General features: G+C 38.9%; 1 protein-coding gene across 1 annotated transcript; it reads left to right on the top strand.

The window, feature by feature from the left end:
• Positions 1-17157: 17157 nt before the first annotated feature.
• Positions 17158-17857, top strand: LOC147515685 (uncharacterized). Its single transcript, XM_086594498.1, has 2 exons — positions 17158-17367; positions 17456-17857. Exons 1-2 carry the CDS (start codon positions 17191-17193, stop codon positions 17696-17698), a joined length of 420 nt encoding a protein of 139 aa, XP_086450624.1. The 5' UTR covers positions 17158-17190; the 3' UTR covers positions 17699-17857.
• The last annotated feature ends 534 nt before the right edge of the window (positions 17858-18391 follow it).

Here is an 18391-nt window from a genome sequence, read left to right as displayed (position 1 = left end):
TACTTAACAATTCTGATATGTTCAGATAAAGAGGGATATTGTTCAGTTAAGAAGGCTTCGTGGGGTATGTTGGTTTTTCTCTTCTTGGTGCACAACTCTTTTAGAAACTTAACGTGTCCAGGTAGACTTTTTATAGCATCTAGAAAAGGTAGGTTTATAGTCAAATTTTTAAACACTTTTCTAATCTCATCAAAAATTTGTCCTTTTTAGACACAATTAGTCTCTCGGGATACGGTAGTTTATCTCTATATTTAGCATAAGGTTCAAAAGTATTATTAGTATTTGCTTTATCTTTAGCCATTTTCCATCTAGGTGTCCATATTAGAACCTCTACAGGTGTAGGATCATCAATTTCTATGACAGTATTCGATATGGTTTCATTTTCAAAAACTCGCTTGTTGGCGATCCGCAGCATAGTCACTTTGTTATCAACTACTCTCCCCTGAACGAATGGTAGTGGATCACCTGTAGGTCCCCTTAGTTTATATCACCATTACAAAGAAATACCTTGGTTATTTCGAAGGCGATGTTTGTTGACTTAGGATTAGGCACTACTTGACCTGAAAACACGCCTGTTTAGTTGTTATTTTGGTTAGGAGACATGTCAATAATCTTTTGGCACAAAGACTGCATCATTTGTTTCATCATATTAGAATTTTGATCATGCTGATCTTTCATCAAGTTGGAGTTTTGTTGAATAATTTGATTTTGTTTTTCCAACAAGGTCACTACTACTTTGTCTGTAGATGGTTGGACTGGAATTAAGGCTTGTTGAGTGTTCATGTCTTGATGCTGATAGTTTTGGGTCATGGGCACTAAATCTCTATTCTGGTCACCTAAGTTTCCTTGTCCTTGATGTTGAGTTAACTGGTTGAAGTGTGATGGTTGTGGTGGTGGTTGTGCATAGACCAGAGGACAATAGAAGTCAGAATGCTCAAGACTAAAACAGACATTACAACGAGTAGAGTTAATCTTCATGACTGGAGTGGGTTGTTGTTGAATAGAGAGGGCATCTACCTTTTTATTGAGGGCATCGATAAGAGTTTTAAGCTTGGGATCAGGTGTAACCTCAAAAGAAGAAGGAGTGGAGCGGGAAGAGTCGTTACCTCCCCAATTGTTGTTCCTCTTAGATTGATCTTCTAAGAATTTATAAGCCTCCAAGGCTCCTTTACTAAGAAAACTACCCCCAGTCATGATATCTAGAACCTCTTTATGATGATGTGAAAGTCCCTTGAAAAATGCACGAACAAGCGTGTCTTTCGCAAGGTTATGATGTGGACACTCTATGAGAAGATCAGTGAAACGATTCCAGACCTCTGAAAAAATTCATGAGGATTCTGGCGAAAGATATGAATCTTGTAAAGCATTTCATCTATCATCAGCAGTGGGTAAAACTGTTCCATAAACAATTGAACAAGTTTGGCCCATGAGTCCACAGAATTAGGCACTTGGGCACTTAACCAAGACGCCACCTTGTTGGCTAGGGTGAATGGAAACACCCTAAGTTTAACTTGATCCGGACTTATGCTAAGATGATGGAATGTAGTGAGAACTTGTTCTATCCTACGCATGTGTTGATAAGGCTTCTCGTGGTCTAAACTATAGAAAACCAATAACAAGTTAAATATATTCGGGGGAATTCAAAAATCCCCCACTAGGTCTGCAAGAACGATGCACGACTTAGGGCCATCGTTTAGTGCTTTATAAAAATTAGAGAAAGGAGTCTCTAGTTTTTTATCCATTGATGCAGGTGTAGTGTGTGAAATCTAGATAGGCGTGTCGTATCATGTCTATGAAAAACAAGCCTGATTATACTAGAATTAAAACTCCTCTGATAGAAGAAACGAGTGGAACTTGATCCGGACTTATGCTAGGATGATGGAATGTAGTGAGAACTTGTTCTATCCTACGCATGTGTTGATAAGGCTTCTCGTGGTCTAAACTATAGAAAACCAATAACAAGTTAAATATATTCGGGGGAATTCGAAAATCCTCCACTAGGTCTGCAAGAACGATGCACGACTTAGGGCCATCGTTTAGTGCTTTATAAAAATTAGAGAAAGGAGTCTCTAGTTCTTTATCCATTGATGCAGGTGTAGTGTGTGAAATTCTAGATAGGTGTGTCATATCATGTCTATGAAAAACAAGCCTAATTATACTAGAATTAAAACTCCTCTGATAGAAGAAACGAGGAGTGGAAGAAGGAGTACCTGAATGCCTCATTGCTACGCGTATGAATAGCATCTTGTATACGCAATCTCAGTGTATTTAAGAAGTTGGAAACACGGAATAACTTAAACGAAGAAAGTTGGAAACTAACCGGTAAAAATCGGGCTACCTCGTAAAGTGGCGCCGAAAAAATAGGAGTAGAAGGGAGCTATCCATCTTGCCTTTGCCTTCGATGTCTAGTACTTTGAGGGTGAGCGAGCTCAAATGATAGGGTTAATAGGGTATAGTTTGCTAAGACGTCCAAGAAGTCGCCCTGTAAAATTTCGGATCAATCGGAGTTATGAAAGTCCTTCTACTGCCCTGCAAAGTTTGTGAAACAATTTTTGGACACAACACAAACAACCGAATGGTTAACCAATCAAAACAGAGCCAAATATCGAAAAACTTTTATTTGAGAATCCTGACAGATCATGCGTGTTCCTGTAAAATCTTTAGAGAAATTGGAGTTCTATAAACCCTCTTTATCGGTTGTTGTTCCATAAATTAAGTGTTGCAAAACTGCAGAAATACACTGGAAATAATCCACTAGTTAGGTGGTCAAAACAAATAAAAAATACTTCAAATTTATACTGTAAACGCCTGACTTATGATAGCTACTCTTGTAAAAATCTTAGAATTTTTGGAATTGCCTAAGTAACCTTACTCATCAGTATTTTCCGAAACTTACGGTTTGAAAGCTAAAATGCAGCATTGTAAAGATGGTAATAGTTCACTAAGTAAAACAACTAGAAAAAATCTGAAAATATTCCAATAAATCAACAACACCGTAAATATTATGCCTGAATATTTTCAGAATTTTCGGAAATTTAAAAATACCTTTACTGTAGTGTTCTTCACTGTGAATCTGCAGACACAAGGGAGGGCGCTCTGAACAAGGCAAAATGGAGGGCGGGTGCCCCTGTACCTAAAACAGTGAATAGTACTGAAAATGCAAGAAATAAGAAAGAAAAATTAAAAGGGTAGGTGGGTTGAGAATAGAGGATTTCCCCTTAAATTCAACCAATTGAATTTTTGTCCCGGATGAGTTTAAGATGGCAGCGGCGCCATTTGATAGTCCGTAAAAACTCAACTAGATTATTCTAACTTTATTCTTACGGCATCAATTTATTTATTTTCTACTCTCACATATAATGAAGTAATATATAAAGAGTCAGGATTCGTTCCACTCCTAAACTACCAAGACTAAATAGAATCCAATTAATCAAACACAAAGAAACAATGGTGAAAGTAATGTTATGTTAAGAATTTATACTGCGAGATAATATTATCAATTGATCTTATACTAATATTAACTAAAGTAATTAAATATAGATCAATCAAATATTGAGAAAGCTAGAGAGAGATTGAAATTCATTTTTTAATTTCTTAACATGCTAGCATAGATTTGTACAGAAAACCCTAGTCTAGATATTCTCACACAAAGTTAAAATATAAAGACAAGACCTTTAATGATCTCTAATTACTTTATACTATCTCTAGTCATAAACTAATTAGCATGAGAGAAAGTTTGTTCTCATTCTCATGGCAAACTCACTATTATCTAGTTTAGGTTAAATTCTTCTTATCTCTAAGTCAAGAAAAACCTAAACTTGAAACCCTAAACAACAAATCTATACTAACAAATCAAATCCTCTCAAAGCTTCATTCAAACTCCCTCTAATGGGAGTTTAGCTTTGATTCATGGGACTATCATGACATAATAATAAATAAAATAACACATCATGAAGAACTACTTTATTAAAGATACTTGAATTGAATAAACTAAAGTTTTTATTAAAAGGTTCTAATGGAGGTTACAAACTAAACTAATTAACTAAACCTAACTTAAACTAAAGAGGGAGAGAGAGAGAACCCTAATTTAAAACTAAACTAAAGAGGGGAGTAGCCAAACTTTGTTTAGCTTTCAACCTCTTTATATAGGATAGGGTTAGGTTTACAATTTCGTGCATGGGCTTTGGAGTCATGTTTTGGGCCATGAAATCAAGCCCAAAACCTAATTACATGTGTCCAAAAAGGGTTTCTCTCAAAGCAAAAAATTCTTTAGCACCCTTTTTATCCACTTTTACTATTCTGATTGGGTCAAGACTTAGACCATTAGAAATCTCTTTCCTAGCCGGTCATTTTGACATATAATAGGCCCAATTCCGAGGTCTGAGTCTAAAGATACGACCTGCGGAAGTTCTATTGACTTTTATGCTCTTTTTCTACTCGCGTTGACTTTGACTTTTCAGCTTTGACTAGGCTTTAAAAAGGCCTTTTCTCCTTGAAACTTGGACTTTAACCATAAAACTTCTTAGCAACCAACCTTTGCTCATTTCTCTTGCTAAACTAATATATTTCTTCACATATTTGATTCCAAGACCTAAAATATACAAAAGCACGTAAACAATACTAACTCTTATTTATTATACACATAATTAGTTTAAATATAATATTATTAAGGAGTTGAAACTACAGTTTTGGGCTCTTATCATTGTAATAGTAAATTCCTTGCTCTGTTACAAATGAAGTTTGTTCTTGGTCTTTTTTCTACCAGGTGGGGATTAGGTTGTAGCCATTTGTAAGCATCCATAAATGACAAGAGCTCATGGCCACAAGTCTAGTCCACGAGTCAGTCAATTCTTGGTAATGGGAAGCTATTCTTAAGAGTTTCTTGATTTTGGTTGGTAAAATCCATACAAAGGCGAACTGTGCCATTCTTTTTTGGGACTGCTACTTTGTTAGCAACCCATTCGGGGTAGTCGACCTTCCTAATTAAACCAACTTTTTTGAGATTTTCAACCTCTTCATTGATTGCTTTTTGAAATCTAAGGGATAACTTTCGAGGTCGTTGGTAAACTGGTTTTGCATTTGGGTTAACATTTAACTTATGGCATGCAACATTGGGATCAATTCTAGGGACATCGATGTACGACCAGGCAAAAACATCTTTATTCAATGATAAAAAGCTTACAAGTTGTGCCTTGAGAGTAGGATCAAGGTTAGCTCCTACATAGATGAAGTTAGGGTCATCCTTGGTTCCCAGGTTAACCCTTTCCTTCAATTTGGGCTGAGCAACCGCCACTACACTATTTGGGCTATTTTGCAACAATTGGAATTTTTCATTACCAACACATATACATCCGTTAGTTAATTGACAACATTTAGTAACCATTAGTAATAGAAGTATCCGTTAGTAAATATTGGTAAATATTATGCAACATTTTTTGTATATTTTCTAATGCTTGAATATACGTTACAGAGTTGATAAACAAAGGGGAAGATAATTAAATTGTCAAAAAAAAATCATTTTGCTAAAAATATATATAACGAAAACTTAAGCGAGAGATGATGAAAACTTAAGCGGGACTTTTGTTTGCTCTAGCCGCTCATCTAAATCACGATGCCCTAAAAAGAAATCAATAACAAGTGAAAAAAAAGAAAACAACAGGAAGAAAGAGAAAACAGTAGAATGATTTCGATTCCTCAATGGGTAAGTCGTCCTTTCTTCCTCTCTCTTGTTTTTCTTATGTTCTTCCCATTCTTGTTCCTCCTCTCTCCTCCCCTTTCAATAATTGATTTCGGGTTCTAATTAAAAATTGTATCTTAGAGATTAAATGAGTTGTCGCTGCTTTTGTTACTCGATATGCTCAAGGTAACTAATTTACTCATCAATTTTTTTTTTAAAGTGAGGTTCTTGCTTATGGGTTTTGTCCAACTTTCGATTTTGAGATAAAAGACCCATCTTTTATATAAAAGGTGCTTGTTTTTATTAGATTTGTTTACTCTCATGTGTTGTGACTTGATTTACTCCATGTTAGATCGATGTTTTATCTATCACTATTAATGGTTCATAGTGTTATTTTTGAAACTTAAATGCAATATCTGACTTGTTTTAATATTTTGTCTTGTTTTACAATTTGCAGTAGTACCCCTTTGGTTTGTTCATGTCAAATTTATTAATACAATGAAAGTGAACCATCATTGTGGTCGAGTCTAGAAGTCGTCTGTGTGTGTGTGTGTGTGCGTGTATGTCTGTGTGTTTGTTTGTTTCATTCCCTTTTTATTTTTGAAATGTTGTTTATTATGATATATTATATTTGATTGAAGAGTCCAACTTTGTTCGCCAGCACAGTAACCATGCACTCTGTGCATTTTTGTTTGTCAAGTTAAATATGACTGGAATGAAAAGCTTAGGTGAATAAAAATTGACTCTCTATGTCACACTCTGCTAAACTTCTGAAACCTCCTAACCTTCAATAAAAATGGACTTTGTATGTTACACTTTGTGTTCACAGACCTCATCGACGAGTTAGGGAATTCAATATTACACACATTTTTTGTTAGATGGGAAGTTTATGTCTACCTTTGCACTTGCTCGATCAATTTCCTTTGGAGATTTTTGCTTAAAATCCCATCATACTTGAGAGGAATATTTATATGCTTCTTGTCTCTTGAAAATCCTGCACTTGAAGGTGATTTAGTCAAGTCAATGATTTCCTTGTACAAGCGAAGACAACATAAATTAACACTACCAAATAACGTAGTCGTGTACCCTATCGTCTGATCCGAAGTCAACCAAACTCCGAAGTTGTAACGCCCGTATTTAAAATACGTATTTTTCTATTTATTAATTAATTAATTTAATTATTTATTTTTAAAATTCGTCGGATTGGACTCGGGATACGTGGGCCTGGTTTTGGGCCCGAGTCGGTGTTGGGCTTGGGTTTCGGACCCAAGTATATAAACACATTTTTCTAGAAAATAGGGTTTAGATAATAATAGAATATTAAAAATGGAGGCAGAGATAAAAAGCTGGATTTCTGGAGGGTGGAGCGCGACGGTTCGGACGACGAGGGATTCGTCGAGCTGTTACGTCAGGTGAGTAGCTATTTTTGCTATTTCACTGGATTTGTAGTTTACATATATCGGCGTGTACTGTTTCTGTTTTTTTACTGTTTATTATCCTGTTGTATTGGACTTCGTGTCATTTGTCTTATTTAATTTTGTTAGATTTCGGATTTTTGTATTTGAAACTGTTGAAACTTCATGGGCGTTAATGGCGAAAAGCCCTATACCAAGAAATCTCGATTACAAATCTTATGTAACTGGTATGGTTGTTTTTTTTTTTGTTATTGACTGATAATGGGGTGACGGTGGTGACGGATTGGTGGATGATGACGCTTGTCGGTTTTCTTTGGGGGCTTGAAGCTCAGTAAAAAACTTCGTCAATAAGCGGCGGGGGGTTGGGACTGTTTTTTTGAGTGTTTGGAGTGTTGGGCTTTTGCCTAGACTAGGGTAGAGTGTTTGAGTCGTGGGGACCATGAGAGGTGGTGAAAACCATCAATGGCGCGCCGATTTGGCGAATTCGCTACCGTCTGCTTTGTGAGGGGAGATGAGATCGAAGTTTTGTGTATTAAAGATGTTGGGTTCTTCTTTAGGAGTCCAACCGCCGATTAAAATGGGTGGTGTGTGGAGGAGTGGTGGCGGATTTTTGGGTGGTCTTCTTTGGAGAGAATGGGTGAGGAAGAAGCATCGTTGACCGATTTTGGGCCTTGGGCGAAATGTTTTAATTTTGTTTGGGCGGTTTAGATTGTTTGGTTGGGCCCGTTTGATTTTAAGTTGTTTGGCGAAATTTCGATGGTGGTTGGCGAAATTTCAGTTTTAGTTTATGTGGGCGAAATCTAATTTAAGTGGTTGGGCCCTTTTCTTTTTGTTTTGAAATTTTTGGACCGAACCACTTAACCGCTTTTTTGGCCGGTTTTTCTAATATAGCTTGGGACCACCCATTGGACTTAAAATAGATCTTTCCGGTCTTTACATGTTTAGACTTTCGGGTTCTAAGGTTTGGGCTTGGCCATTGGTCCGAACCATTACCTTGTCATGAGCCCACGAGCCATGCACCTTTTTACCTTAGCCATGAACCATGGCTATGACCTGAACCCGTCGAACACCTTTAAAACGACGGCGGTTTTGACTTTTGACAATGACAGTTTGACTTCGACCATGACGTGTTGATTTTGACGTTGACCATGATGTGTTGACTTTGACCATGATGTGTTGACTTTGACCATGATGGGTTGACTTTGATTTTGACCATGATGGGTTGACTTTGACCGTTGACATTGGACTTTGACTTTGACCATGATGTGTTGACTTGACTTTGACCATGATGTGTTGACTTGACTTTGACCATGATGTGTTGACTTTGACCGTCGACTGTTGACTTTGACATTTGACCGTTTGACTTTGACCGTTGACTGTGAATGTTGACTTTTCTAGTTTTTTTCACATATTGGACTATTTGGATAAATATAGAAATAAAATGTTGTCGATATTATATAACTTGGTTTGTCATTATCTAATTTAGATTTGACGTGAGTAGTGTGTAAAGCATATATATATTGGGCTTTGATTGTGGACTGTGGACTGTTTATTTGTGCTACGTTTTATGTGTATATTATATGGACACATATAGTAATAAAATGCTGTGGAAGCTTGTAAAATTTGGTGGTCATTATCTAAGAAAGATTTGACCTTGATGTTGTGTATTTTTGACACGTGACGATAGTGAGATGTTAGGAGACATTATATTCCTAATACGTTATAATAAAGATGTATGCGATACGTGGAAGCATTGTGACATGATATAATATGCTGGGATAGTTATATTAATGAAATGTCTTGGAGAAATGTATATACACTCCATTATTTTATATGTGAGATGCTAATATAGTATTGGTGAATATTTGCCCACGGGAGTGTGGTATAGTGCAATAATATATTGGCACGTGAAAGAATGAAAGTGGTTATGAGATATAATTGAGATGTTTCTAAATATTATGGCTTAGTGCAATAAGGTAATTGACCTGCACGTGATATAGTGGAATGTTTATGAGTCATTAACGTATGACACCTGAATAAATTACATAACGAAAATCCTAGAACCTGACTACCACAACTCATGTGATTGGCCCTTCTGGCGTTCCGGGCCTTCTTGGCGACCTTCCGGCGTTGCGAATAATCTGAATGGCCTTCGGCTCCCTCCGGCGTAGCCGAATAGTGGCTTGATTATTCCGTTCGCAAAATAGAACGATGATGCGCAATATTTTTATGCCGAATAGTGGCAGTGCTTACATAGATTTGGCTTCCGTGTGAGGATTTACCTGGTGTGCGGCATCCCGCCGGGGTGGTTACGCACGGAGTGGCTCATTATGTAAAGGGAGGCATGTGGATGTACATGTTCGGCGTTGGGTAGCGATTGTGGTAGCCGTGGAAACTAGGTAAGACATAGATCTGACGTGATTTTAGGGACACACAAAGAAAGTCTAAACTAATATAATTATGGTAATATGTTAGTAAATAATATATCTCTAGATAGATGATTGTATATGTTTGGTGATTAGTAGTTTAGTTATAACCTAAAACCTCGTGGAGGAACTAAATGCCTTATTTATGATCGCATTATAGTTTGTTGTGTGGTTAGTGGGAAGTTAAAGCCTCGATTGGAGGAACTACCTGCCTAGATTATTGTACTTAAAGATGTTGTATTAGTCGTTGAAAGTTAAAAGCCTCGGTGGAGGAACTAACTGCCGTATGGAGTATGTATATATTTGTATAAGTATATGTTGTTTTAGAGCTACTCACACCAGCATTTTATAATCTTGACCCGATTGCATGTTTGCTTATCGGGTGTGTTCATTCAATGAACATAGTTGATAAGTTTTGACAGGTTTAGTGTTGAAGAAGGTTGGCTGCTGCTTGTGGTTTGCGTTACCGTTGCATCTCAGGATCTGTTTTGTTTTCCCTTGAGGTGATATAGATTTTCAGTTGAGATAAGATTATTTGCATTTTCATTTGTAAATTGTTTTTGGTAATGAAGATGACTGTTGTTTAAGTTAAAAATTTTATTGGTTTTTAATTATCCACATATTTTAAACTGTTTATGGGTTTTTGGAAGTTGAGAGTGCGTCACACCTCGGAGATCGAAGAGTCGGGGACAAATAATGTTTTTCCGAATTCTGTCGAAATTTGGGGTGTGACAGAAGTTTTCTCAATTGCAATAGTACCCCTTTGGTCTCACTTAATGTTTAAAGTTTTAACTGTTAAGTATTATAGGAAAAAAAAATAAGAAAACCCCATTTTTTTTGTGGTTACATAGTATAGTATGGTAGTTGACAATACATATGAGTGTTTAAGTGTTACCTGTACGTTTGCATATAATCGGATGATTGGAACTTATTTGTTTATTTTGTCTTAAATTCCTTAACTATATATAAACATGTTTTATTGTAGAATGAGTGAGCAAATTCAGAAAGTTTGGATGGACGAAAAAAACAAGAGGTACATACTTTATGAAGACGGGGTTAGGGATTTTGTTTCATTTGCCAAAACAAAGTTGGGTGGGTCTGCTTGTCCTTGCCCATGTAAAAACTGTAGGAATAGGTTCTGACTAGAATATGATGTGGTTGAAGATCATTTGAACTTAAACGGTATAGATCTTTCATATCGTGTATGGGTTTTACATGGTGAAAGACGCTTGCAGACTTCGATGGAGCATCCGGTGGTGGGAAACATGGAAGAAATAAACACCGAGGAAGAAGGGCTTGGAATAGGGTGTTGGAGTTATCCCTCACATGAGGAGAGAAATAGAGCTAGAGAGAAACGGAGCGAATTCGACATCGAAAATGTCGAGGCCTTGCGCTCATATGGGGGCGCGACCGACTGGCGCTCGAGCTCTCCATGTTATGTTAGCGACCCGTGCTCAGCCTCTAGTGTTTTGGCGTGACCCGCGCCCAGGTCTAATCTTTGTGGGCTTCGCTACAGTAACCGCGAAATTTGGTTTTTGGAAAAAAAAAAAAATCAAGGTTTTGGAAAACCTAACGAACCAAGTCAGAAAGATTGGAATCCAGACTAAAACAAAGAGAGAGAAACCCAATCTTGAAAGCTATCAAGATTGAGAGATAACCTTTACAGAGATACAACCCTGTAAAGAGATAAGAGTGATCTAGTAAGGTGAGAGACTGAAAGGAGATATTGTAATCTTCCTTCCCACTTTATAAAGAACTGGCTCTTGTGGAAGTAGGCATCATTGGCTGAACCACAGTAAATCTTTGTTTTGTGGTTTGCTTTTACTGCTTTACATTATTATCTGTTGTTAATAGTTGTTTAGCGAGTTGGGCATGTTAGTATAGGTAGTTTGTGATATTTAGAATTTGTCTGGAGTTGAAGTGTGTTCATACAAGTTATCTGTGTAGTGGGGGAATCAATTGGTATTGGTATAATCCCCAACAAGTGGTATCAGAGCCTTGGTTGGAATAGCCTAGGGTGTTATCCGAATCTTGGTCAGAAGGTGTTTGACAAAATTCCTGAGAGAAGATTTGAGGTTAAAATAACTTGTAGAGATGGACCATTCCGTGAACCCTCGCATGATGAGTCTGAATAGGAAGAACTACACCATCTGGAAAGCCAAGATGGAAGACTTGCTATACTGCAAGGACTTGGCACTTCCCATTGAGAATGAGAGAGTAAAACCAGAAAAGACTGATGAGGCTGAGTGGAAAAAGCTTGACAGAAAAGCGATTGGATACATTCGACAGTGGATTAACGACAGTGTCTTTCACCATGTGTCCCAAGAGACTACAGCCTTCAGTCTGTGGTAGAAACTCGAAGACCTTTATGAGAGGAAGTCGGGTGGAAACAAAGTGCTAGTCGTTAAGAAGTTTGCAGACACGAAATACCAAGAAGGTTATTCAATGTCTGAGCATCTTAATGAAGTACAGAATATCATCAATCAGATGCATTTGATGAAGATCAATTTGGGAGATGAAGTTGAGGCTTTGTTTCTATTAGGCTCTCTACCCGAAAGTTGGGAGACATTAGCAGTTTCTCTACACGGAGCAGCCAAGGATGGAATTGTTACCATGGAGATGGCTACCACGTCTTTGTTGAATGAAGAGACTAGAAGGAGTGTAAGAAGCAGCTCTTCTCACTCAGAGATCCTTTTCACAGAGAAACGGGGGAGAGGTTGAAACAGAAAACCATCTCGTTCTATAGGTGATGACGTATAAATCTAGGGGTGAAGCTAGAACTCCTAAGGCGCAGGCAATGTTACTATTGTGCCACCAAAGGCCACTTCAGATATGAGTCTGCGAACAATCGAAGAGGGATGAGAAGAATAACCGTGTACATGAAGACATGGTGCGAGGAACGAAACACAGCAGGAGATACTACCGCGACTAGTCGATGACCTAGTGTGGAATTGTGTCGATTGTGGTGTGTCTTTGTCTTAGTACCTCATGTCAGGATACAGAGTGGTTGATAGATACAGGAGCATCCTATCACGTCACACCACACAGGGGATTCTTCACTACCTACAGCTGTGGTGAATATGGTGAAGTAAGGATGGGTAACAGTGGAGTCTCGAAGATTATAGGCATTGGAGATGTTCATGTAGAAACCAATGTCGGCTACACCTTGACACTCAAGGATGTAAGACATGTCCCTGACATACGGCTAAGCCTAATTTCGGCTGGGAAATTATATGACGATGGCTTTGTAAACTCGTTTGGTAACGGGGTATGGAAATTGAGCAGAGGTTCCATTGTAGCAGCCAGAGGAAAGAAAACTTGTTCTCTTTACAAAACACAGGCTAGTTTGTGTAAAGCGTAGTTTAATCTTGCGAAGAAGAAGCTTCATCTGAACTGTGGCACAAGAGACTGTGTCACATGGGCATAAAAGGGATGGAAGTTCTTGCTAAGCAAAAGGTCGTGCCAGACATTAAAGGTACACATTTAGATACATGTACTCACTGTTTGGTAGGAAAGCAACACAGGGTGTCTTTCCAAAGATTCCCGTCTCACAGAAAGGACACTGTCCTTGAACTAGTGCACACAGACTTATGTGGTCCTATGAGAGTGAAGTCCCACCAGGGAGCTTCGTACTTCTTGACATTCATTGATGATGCGTCAAGAAAGATATGGGCCTATAGTCTGAAGACCAAGGATGAAGTACTTGGCGTGTTTGAGAAATTCCACAGCATGGTGGAAAGAGAGACTGGGAAGTTGTTGAAGTGTATTCGCTCAGATAATGGGGGTGAGTACATTGGGCCATTTGAAGAGTATTGCCAGAGTCATGGGATTCGTCATGAGCAGACCGTTCCCAAGACACCGCAACAGAATGGAATAGCAGAGAGAATGAACCGTACCATTATAGAGAGGATGAGATGCATGCTATCTCACTCTAAGCTACCTAGAAGCTACTGGGTAGAAGCAATGCGTACAGCCGTGCATGTGATCAACCTGTCGTCGGCAAAGCCTCTGAATAGTGATTATCCAGAGAGAGTATGGTCAGGCAGAGATGTTGATTATGGATATTTAAGGGTATTTGGGTGCAGGGCATTTGTGCATATTCCGGAGGATGAGAGATCCAAGCTTGATGACAAAACCAAGCAGTGCATTTTTCTGGGTTATGGAGATGAAAAGTTTGGTTACAAACTCTATGATCCGATTAACAAGAAGGTAATCCGGTCGGGAGATGTTGTGTTCTTAGAAGACCAAACCATAGCAGACTTTGAGGAGGGTGAGAAGCTACGTGCTTTCACCAATGATCTTGTTGATTCGAACCGAAGTTCCCACCGTGGAACGTCATGAAGGCATTGAGAATGCAGAGAACCATGAGTTTGAAGCTCATGATGAGAATCCTATTGCTCATGATGGGATAGAACCTATTGGTATAGAAGATGCGATGAGATGCATGAACCACCACCGAGCAAGCGTAAGTGCATCCTCCCCGGTGCACCGAAGCAATGGGGGGCAAAAGAGGTCCGACAGGGAGACTAGCTTCAACCAGGTATCCACCACATACATACGTGCTACTATCGGATGGTGGAGAACCTATGTACTATCAAGAGGCACTTGAAGGTACAGACAAAGAAAAGTGGTTGAAGGCCATGCATGACGAGATGGATTCTTTGCATAAGAATCACACTTATGAGTTAGTTGAGAAACCCACAGGGAGAAAAGTTCTCAAGAATAAGTGGATATATAAAGTCAAGCATGAGGAGAACAATCCTCACCCAAGGCACAAAGCTCGCCTTGTTGTGAAGGGATTCGGTCAAAGGAAAGGGATTGACTTTGATGAGATTTTCTCTCCTGTAGTGAAGATGACTTCTATCCGGGTGGTATTAGGTATGGCCGCAAGTATGAACCTAGAGGTTGAGCAGCTAGATGTTAAGACAGCTTTTCTTCATGGAGACCTTGAAGAAGATGTCTACATGGACCAGACCCGGGGTTTGAGGTCAAAGGCAAGGAGCACCTAATATGCAAGCCGATAAAGAGCTTGTATGGGTTGTTGAAGCAAGCACCGAGACGGTGGGTACATAAAGTTTGACTCCTTTATGGCGAAGCAAGGATACAAGAAGTCTGCTTCCGATCATTGTGCGTTTGTTCAGAGATTTCCAGATGGGGATTTCATAGTGTTATTGCTGTATATGGATGATATGTTGATAGTTTGCCCAAACATCAACAAGATATCCAAGCTGAAGAAAGACTTGAGTAAGTCCTTTGAGATGAAGGATTTGGATCAAGCAAAGCAGATACTTGGGATGCGGATCACTCGTGACAGAAAGAGTGGGAAGTTGTGGCTTTTTCAAGAAAGCTACATTGAGAAGGTGTTAAAGAGATTCAACATGGATCAAGCGAAGCCAGTCAGTTGTCCGCTTGGTGGTCAGTTCCACATGACCAAAGAGATGTGTCCTAAGGGTGAGCATGAGCAGAGCCAGATGGAAAAGATTCCTTATGCATCCGCAGATGGGCGCTTTGATGTATGCCATGGTGTGTGTACTAGACCGGATATTGCTTTTCGCCGTTGGGGTTGTAAGCGATTTACATCAAATCCGGGTAAAGAACATTGGGAAGGTGTTAAGTGGATATTGAGATATCTCAAGGGCACTTCCAAATCTTGTTTGTGCTTTGGTGGAAGTAAGCCCTTACTTGAAGGCTACAATCGATGCGCATTATGGCGGTGATGTTGACTGATGAAGTCCACCTCCGGTTATCCGTTACTTTTGCGGGGGGAGCAGGTTTCTTGGCAATCTAAGTTGCAAAAGTGTGTTGCTCTCCACCACGTCTGAAGTTTAGTATATTGCAACCACCGAAAGTTGCAAAGAGATGCTATGGATGAAGAGGTTCTTCGACGAACTAGGGCTAAAGTAAAACAGTTTGTAGTTCTACGTGACGGTCGAGGCGCCATCCACTTGAGCAAGAATCCGAAGTTTTCATTCTAGATCCAAGCACATACATGCGTTATCATCGATTAGAGAAGTACTCGAAGACAAGCATTTGTGTATCGAGAAGATCCATACCGACAAGAACAGGTCGGATATGATGACCAAAGTCTTACCGAAAGGTAAGTTTGATATTTGTTGTGCTACCGCCGGAATGGTATCGACTCCTCCCCGCGATTTGGAAATTGCATGGAGGTATCCCCTTCACCGCTCGGGAGGGGAGATTGTTGGAGTTATCCCTCACATGAGGAGAGAAATAAAGCTGGAGAGAAACGGAGCGAATTCGACATCGAAAATGTCGAGGCCACCAAGCTTCATATGAAGCGACCGCTCGAGCTCCAAGATGTTATCGCGCGACCCGCGCTCATATGGGGTGCGACCCGCGCTCAGGCTCCAGTGTTTTGGCGTGACCCGCGCTCAAAGGGGGCGTGCCCGCGCCCAGGTCTAATCTTTGTGGGCTTCGCTACAGTAACCACGAAATTTGGTTTTTGGAAAAAAAAAAAAAACCAAAAATCAAGGTTTTGGAAAACCTAACGAACCAAGTCAGAAGGATTGGAATCCAGACTAAAACAAAGAGAGAGAAATCCAATCTTGAAAGCTATCAAGATTGAGAGATAACCTTTACAGAGATACAACCCTGTAAAGAGATAAGAGTGATCTAGTAAGGTGAGAGACTGAAAGGAGAGATTGTAATCTTCCTTCCCACTTTATAAAGAGCTGGCTCTTGTGGAAGTAGACATCATTGGCTGAACCACGGTAAATCTTTGTTTTGTGGTTTGCTTTTACTGCTTTACATTATTATCTGTTGTTAATAGTTGTTTAGCGAGTTGGGCATGTTAATATAGGTAGTTTGTGATATTTAGAATTTGTTTGGAGTTGAAGTGTGTTCATACAAATTATCTGTGTTGTGGGGGAATCGATTGGTATTGGTATAATCCCCAACATAGGGAACTTTGTTGACGCTTATATGGGCCATGGTATTGAAATAGGAGATAATGAACCACCGTTTGTTCTTGAACCAGACTTGGGTAAGAGGCATCTTGACTACAAAAAAAAAAGCAAAAGAAAAATTGTATCCTTCTTGTGAGGGACCCAAGACAACACTTTCAGCAATTGTTGAACTTCACAATTTGAAGAAATAGTTTGGGTGGTCTGGGAATAGTGTGACAGCATTGTTGTCCATGTTGAGGAGATGGTTACCCAAAGAAAACACATTGCCAGTGAAATATCCTGTAATGAAGCAAATGTTGAAAGACCTAGGGATGAAAGCCAAGTGCATTCATGTGTGCGAAAATAATTGTATGCTATACTGGAAACTTGACAAAAATTTGGAGGAATGTTGTCATTGTAAAAAACCTAGATATAAAGTCATAGCGGGCAAAGGAGGGAAAGTTTCAAAAGAGCCTAACAAAGTGTTGAGACACTTTCCTCTCATTCCGAGGCTCAAGAGGTTGTATACAATACCATGGATAGCACGTGACATGACTTGGCATGCTAGATCAAAATCTTTGTGGGATTATATGAGGCGCATCCAGCTGATTCTGGCCAATGGAAAGTATGTAAAGAGAAGTATATATATATGAAGAATTTGCAGAGGAGGAGCGCAATGTTTGGCTTGCTATTTTATAAGATATTCTTCAAAATTGCTTATCCCGACCTCTGCATTACAGTCTGGAAAAACATTTACTGCTAAGGGAATGCAAGTGCTTGAACGCGTAGGTAAAGAAACCATGGAATTACTGATTAACGAGACTGGTATCGAAGTTGATAAGGATTTTAAGGATGGTGAGCAACAAGGTGAGGAAGAGCAACTTTTTGAGGAAGTTACTTTTGATCGATGCTTCTACATTTATGGAGGCCCAGAGCAGCCGGAGGTTATTTCTTTTATATTCTTTTGTTTATGATTAGAATATTGTCTGTGTGCATGAATTACTAAAATGAATGGCTTTTGGTTGATAATAGGAATTGGAGGCATTGTCCAACCACTATGCATTGTTATTCAACTGGAGAAAAGCAAAATTGTCGTCAGAGCAGAAGTCTTTCTATGATGCAAAACTTAAACAGATCCAACAAATTTTCAGTTTGGATTCTGAAATTGATAGAAGTGATTCTGATAAAGGGAAGAAAGTTGAGACTTTAGAAGAGGGAACTGGAGATGAGATGAAAATCTTGCGTGATTCAAGTGTCAACAAGGCTGCTGGGTAATAAATTAATAAAATTCATTCACTAACTTTCGTTGTCATACTTGTATTGCTCTAAGTAGGTAGTGTTTTTCTTCCTGTGTTCTTGTGTTATCTTTCTTACAGCCGGATGAATATATCTAATTACTTTGTTGTCTAATATATCTTTTCCACTATTTGAACTTATTCTCATTGTTACCCGTTTAACTGGAGAATTTTGATACTCGTTGTCTACAATAGATCTTGATGGTCATGTACTCGTGTTTGTGATGGGGTTTGGCTTGTCTGCGGCTCTTTTGGGAGTGATAGGTTCTCGCTTCAAAAAGTCTGGTAAAATATTTCTAGCGGGTTTGGTATCTTTTTTTTCCTTCGTTATGACAGGTGGATACCTTCATGGGATCCTGCGTAGTCAGCACTAATGAAGCTTAGATTTGGGGATGTATATGTCTTATGTTTTGCTTTTGGTTGGAGGATTGTGTGTGACTGTTGTATTTTCAGCTCCAACGCTAAATAGAACTCTGTATGGACACGGTCTTTAAGTTGCTAAGTCTTTGTACCCATGGGAGGACCAGTGTATAGCCAGGGTATTCAAGTGAATACCCTCAAATTTCTCCTAAAAATAAAAATAAAAAAATAGTAGGCTTAAATGTTTAATATTTAACTTAACCCATTAGTATTTAGCCAAAAAAAAAACTTGGCTCATTAGTTAATGATTTTT

This window comes from Coptis chinensis, chromosome 2, assembly GCF_015680905.1.
Source record: "Coptis chinensis isolate HL-2020 chromosome 2, ASM1568090v1, whole genome shotgun sequence".
Classification (NCBI taxonomy): domain Eukaryota; kingdom Viridiplantae; phylum Streptophyta; class Magnoliopsida; order Ranunculales; family Ranunculaceae; genus Coptis; species Coptis chinensis.
This window is presented reverse-complemented; position numbering and strand designations above follow the sequence as displayed.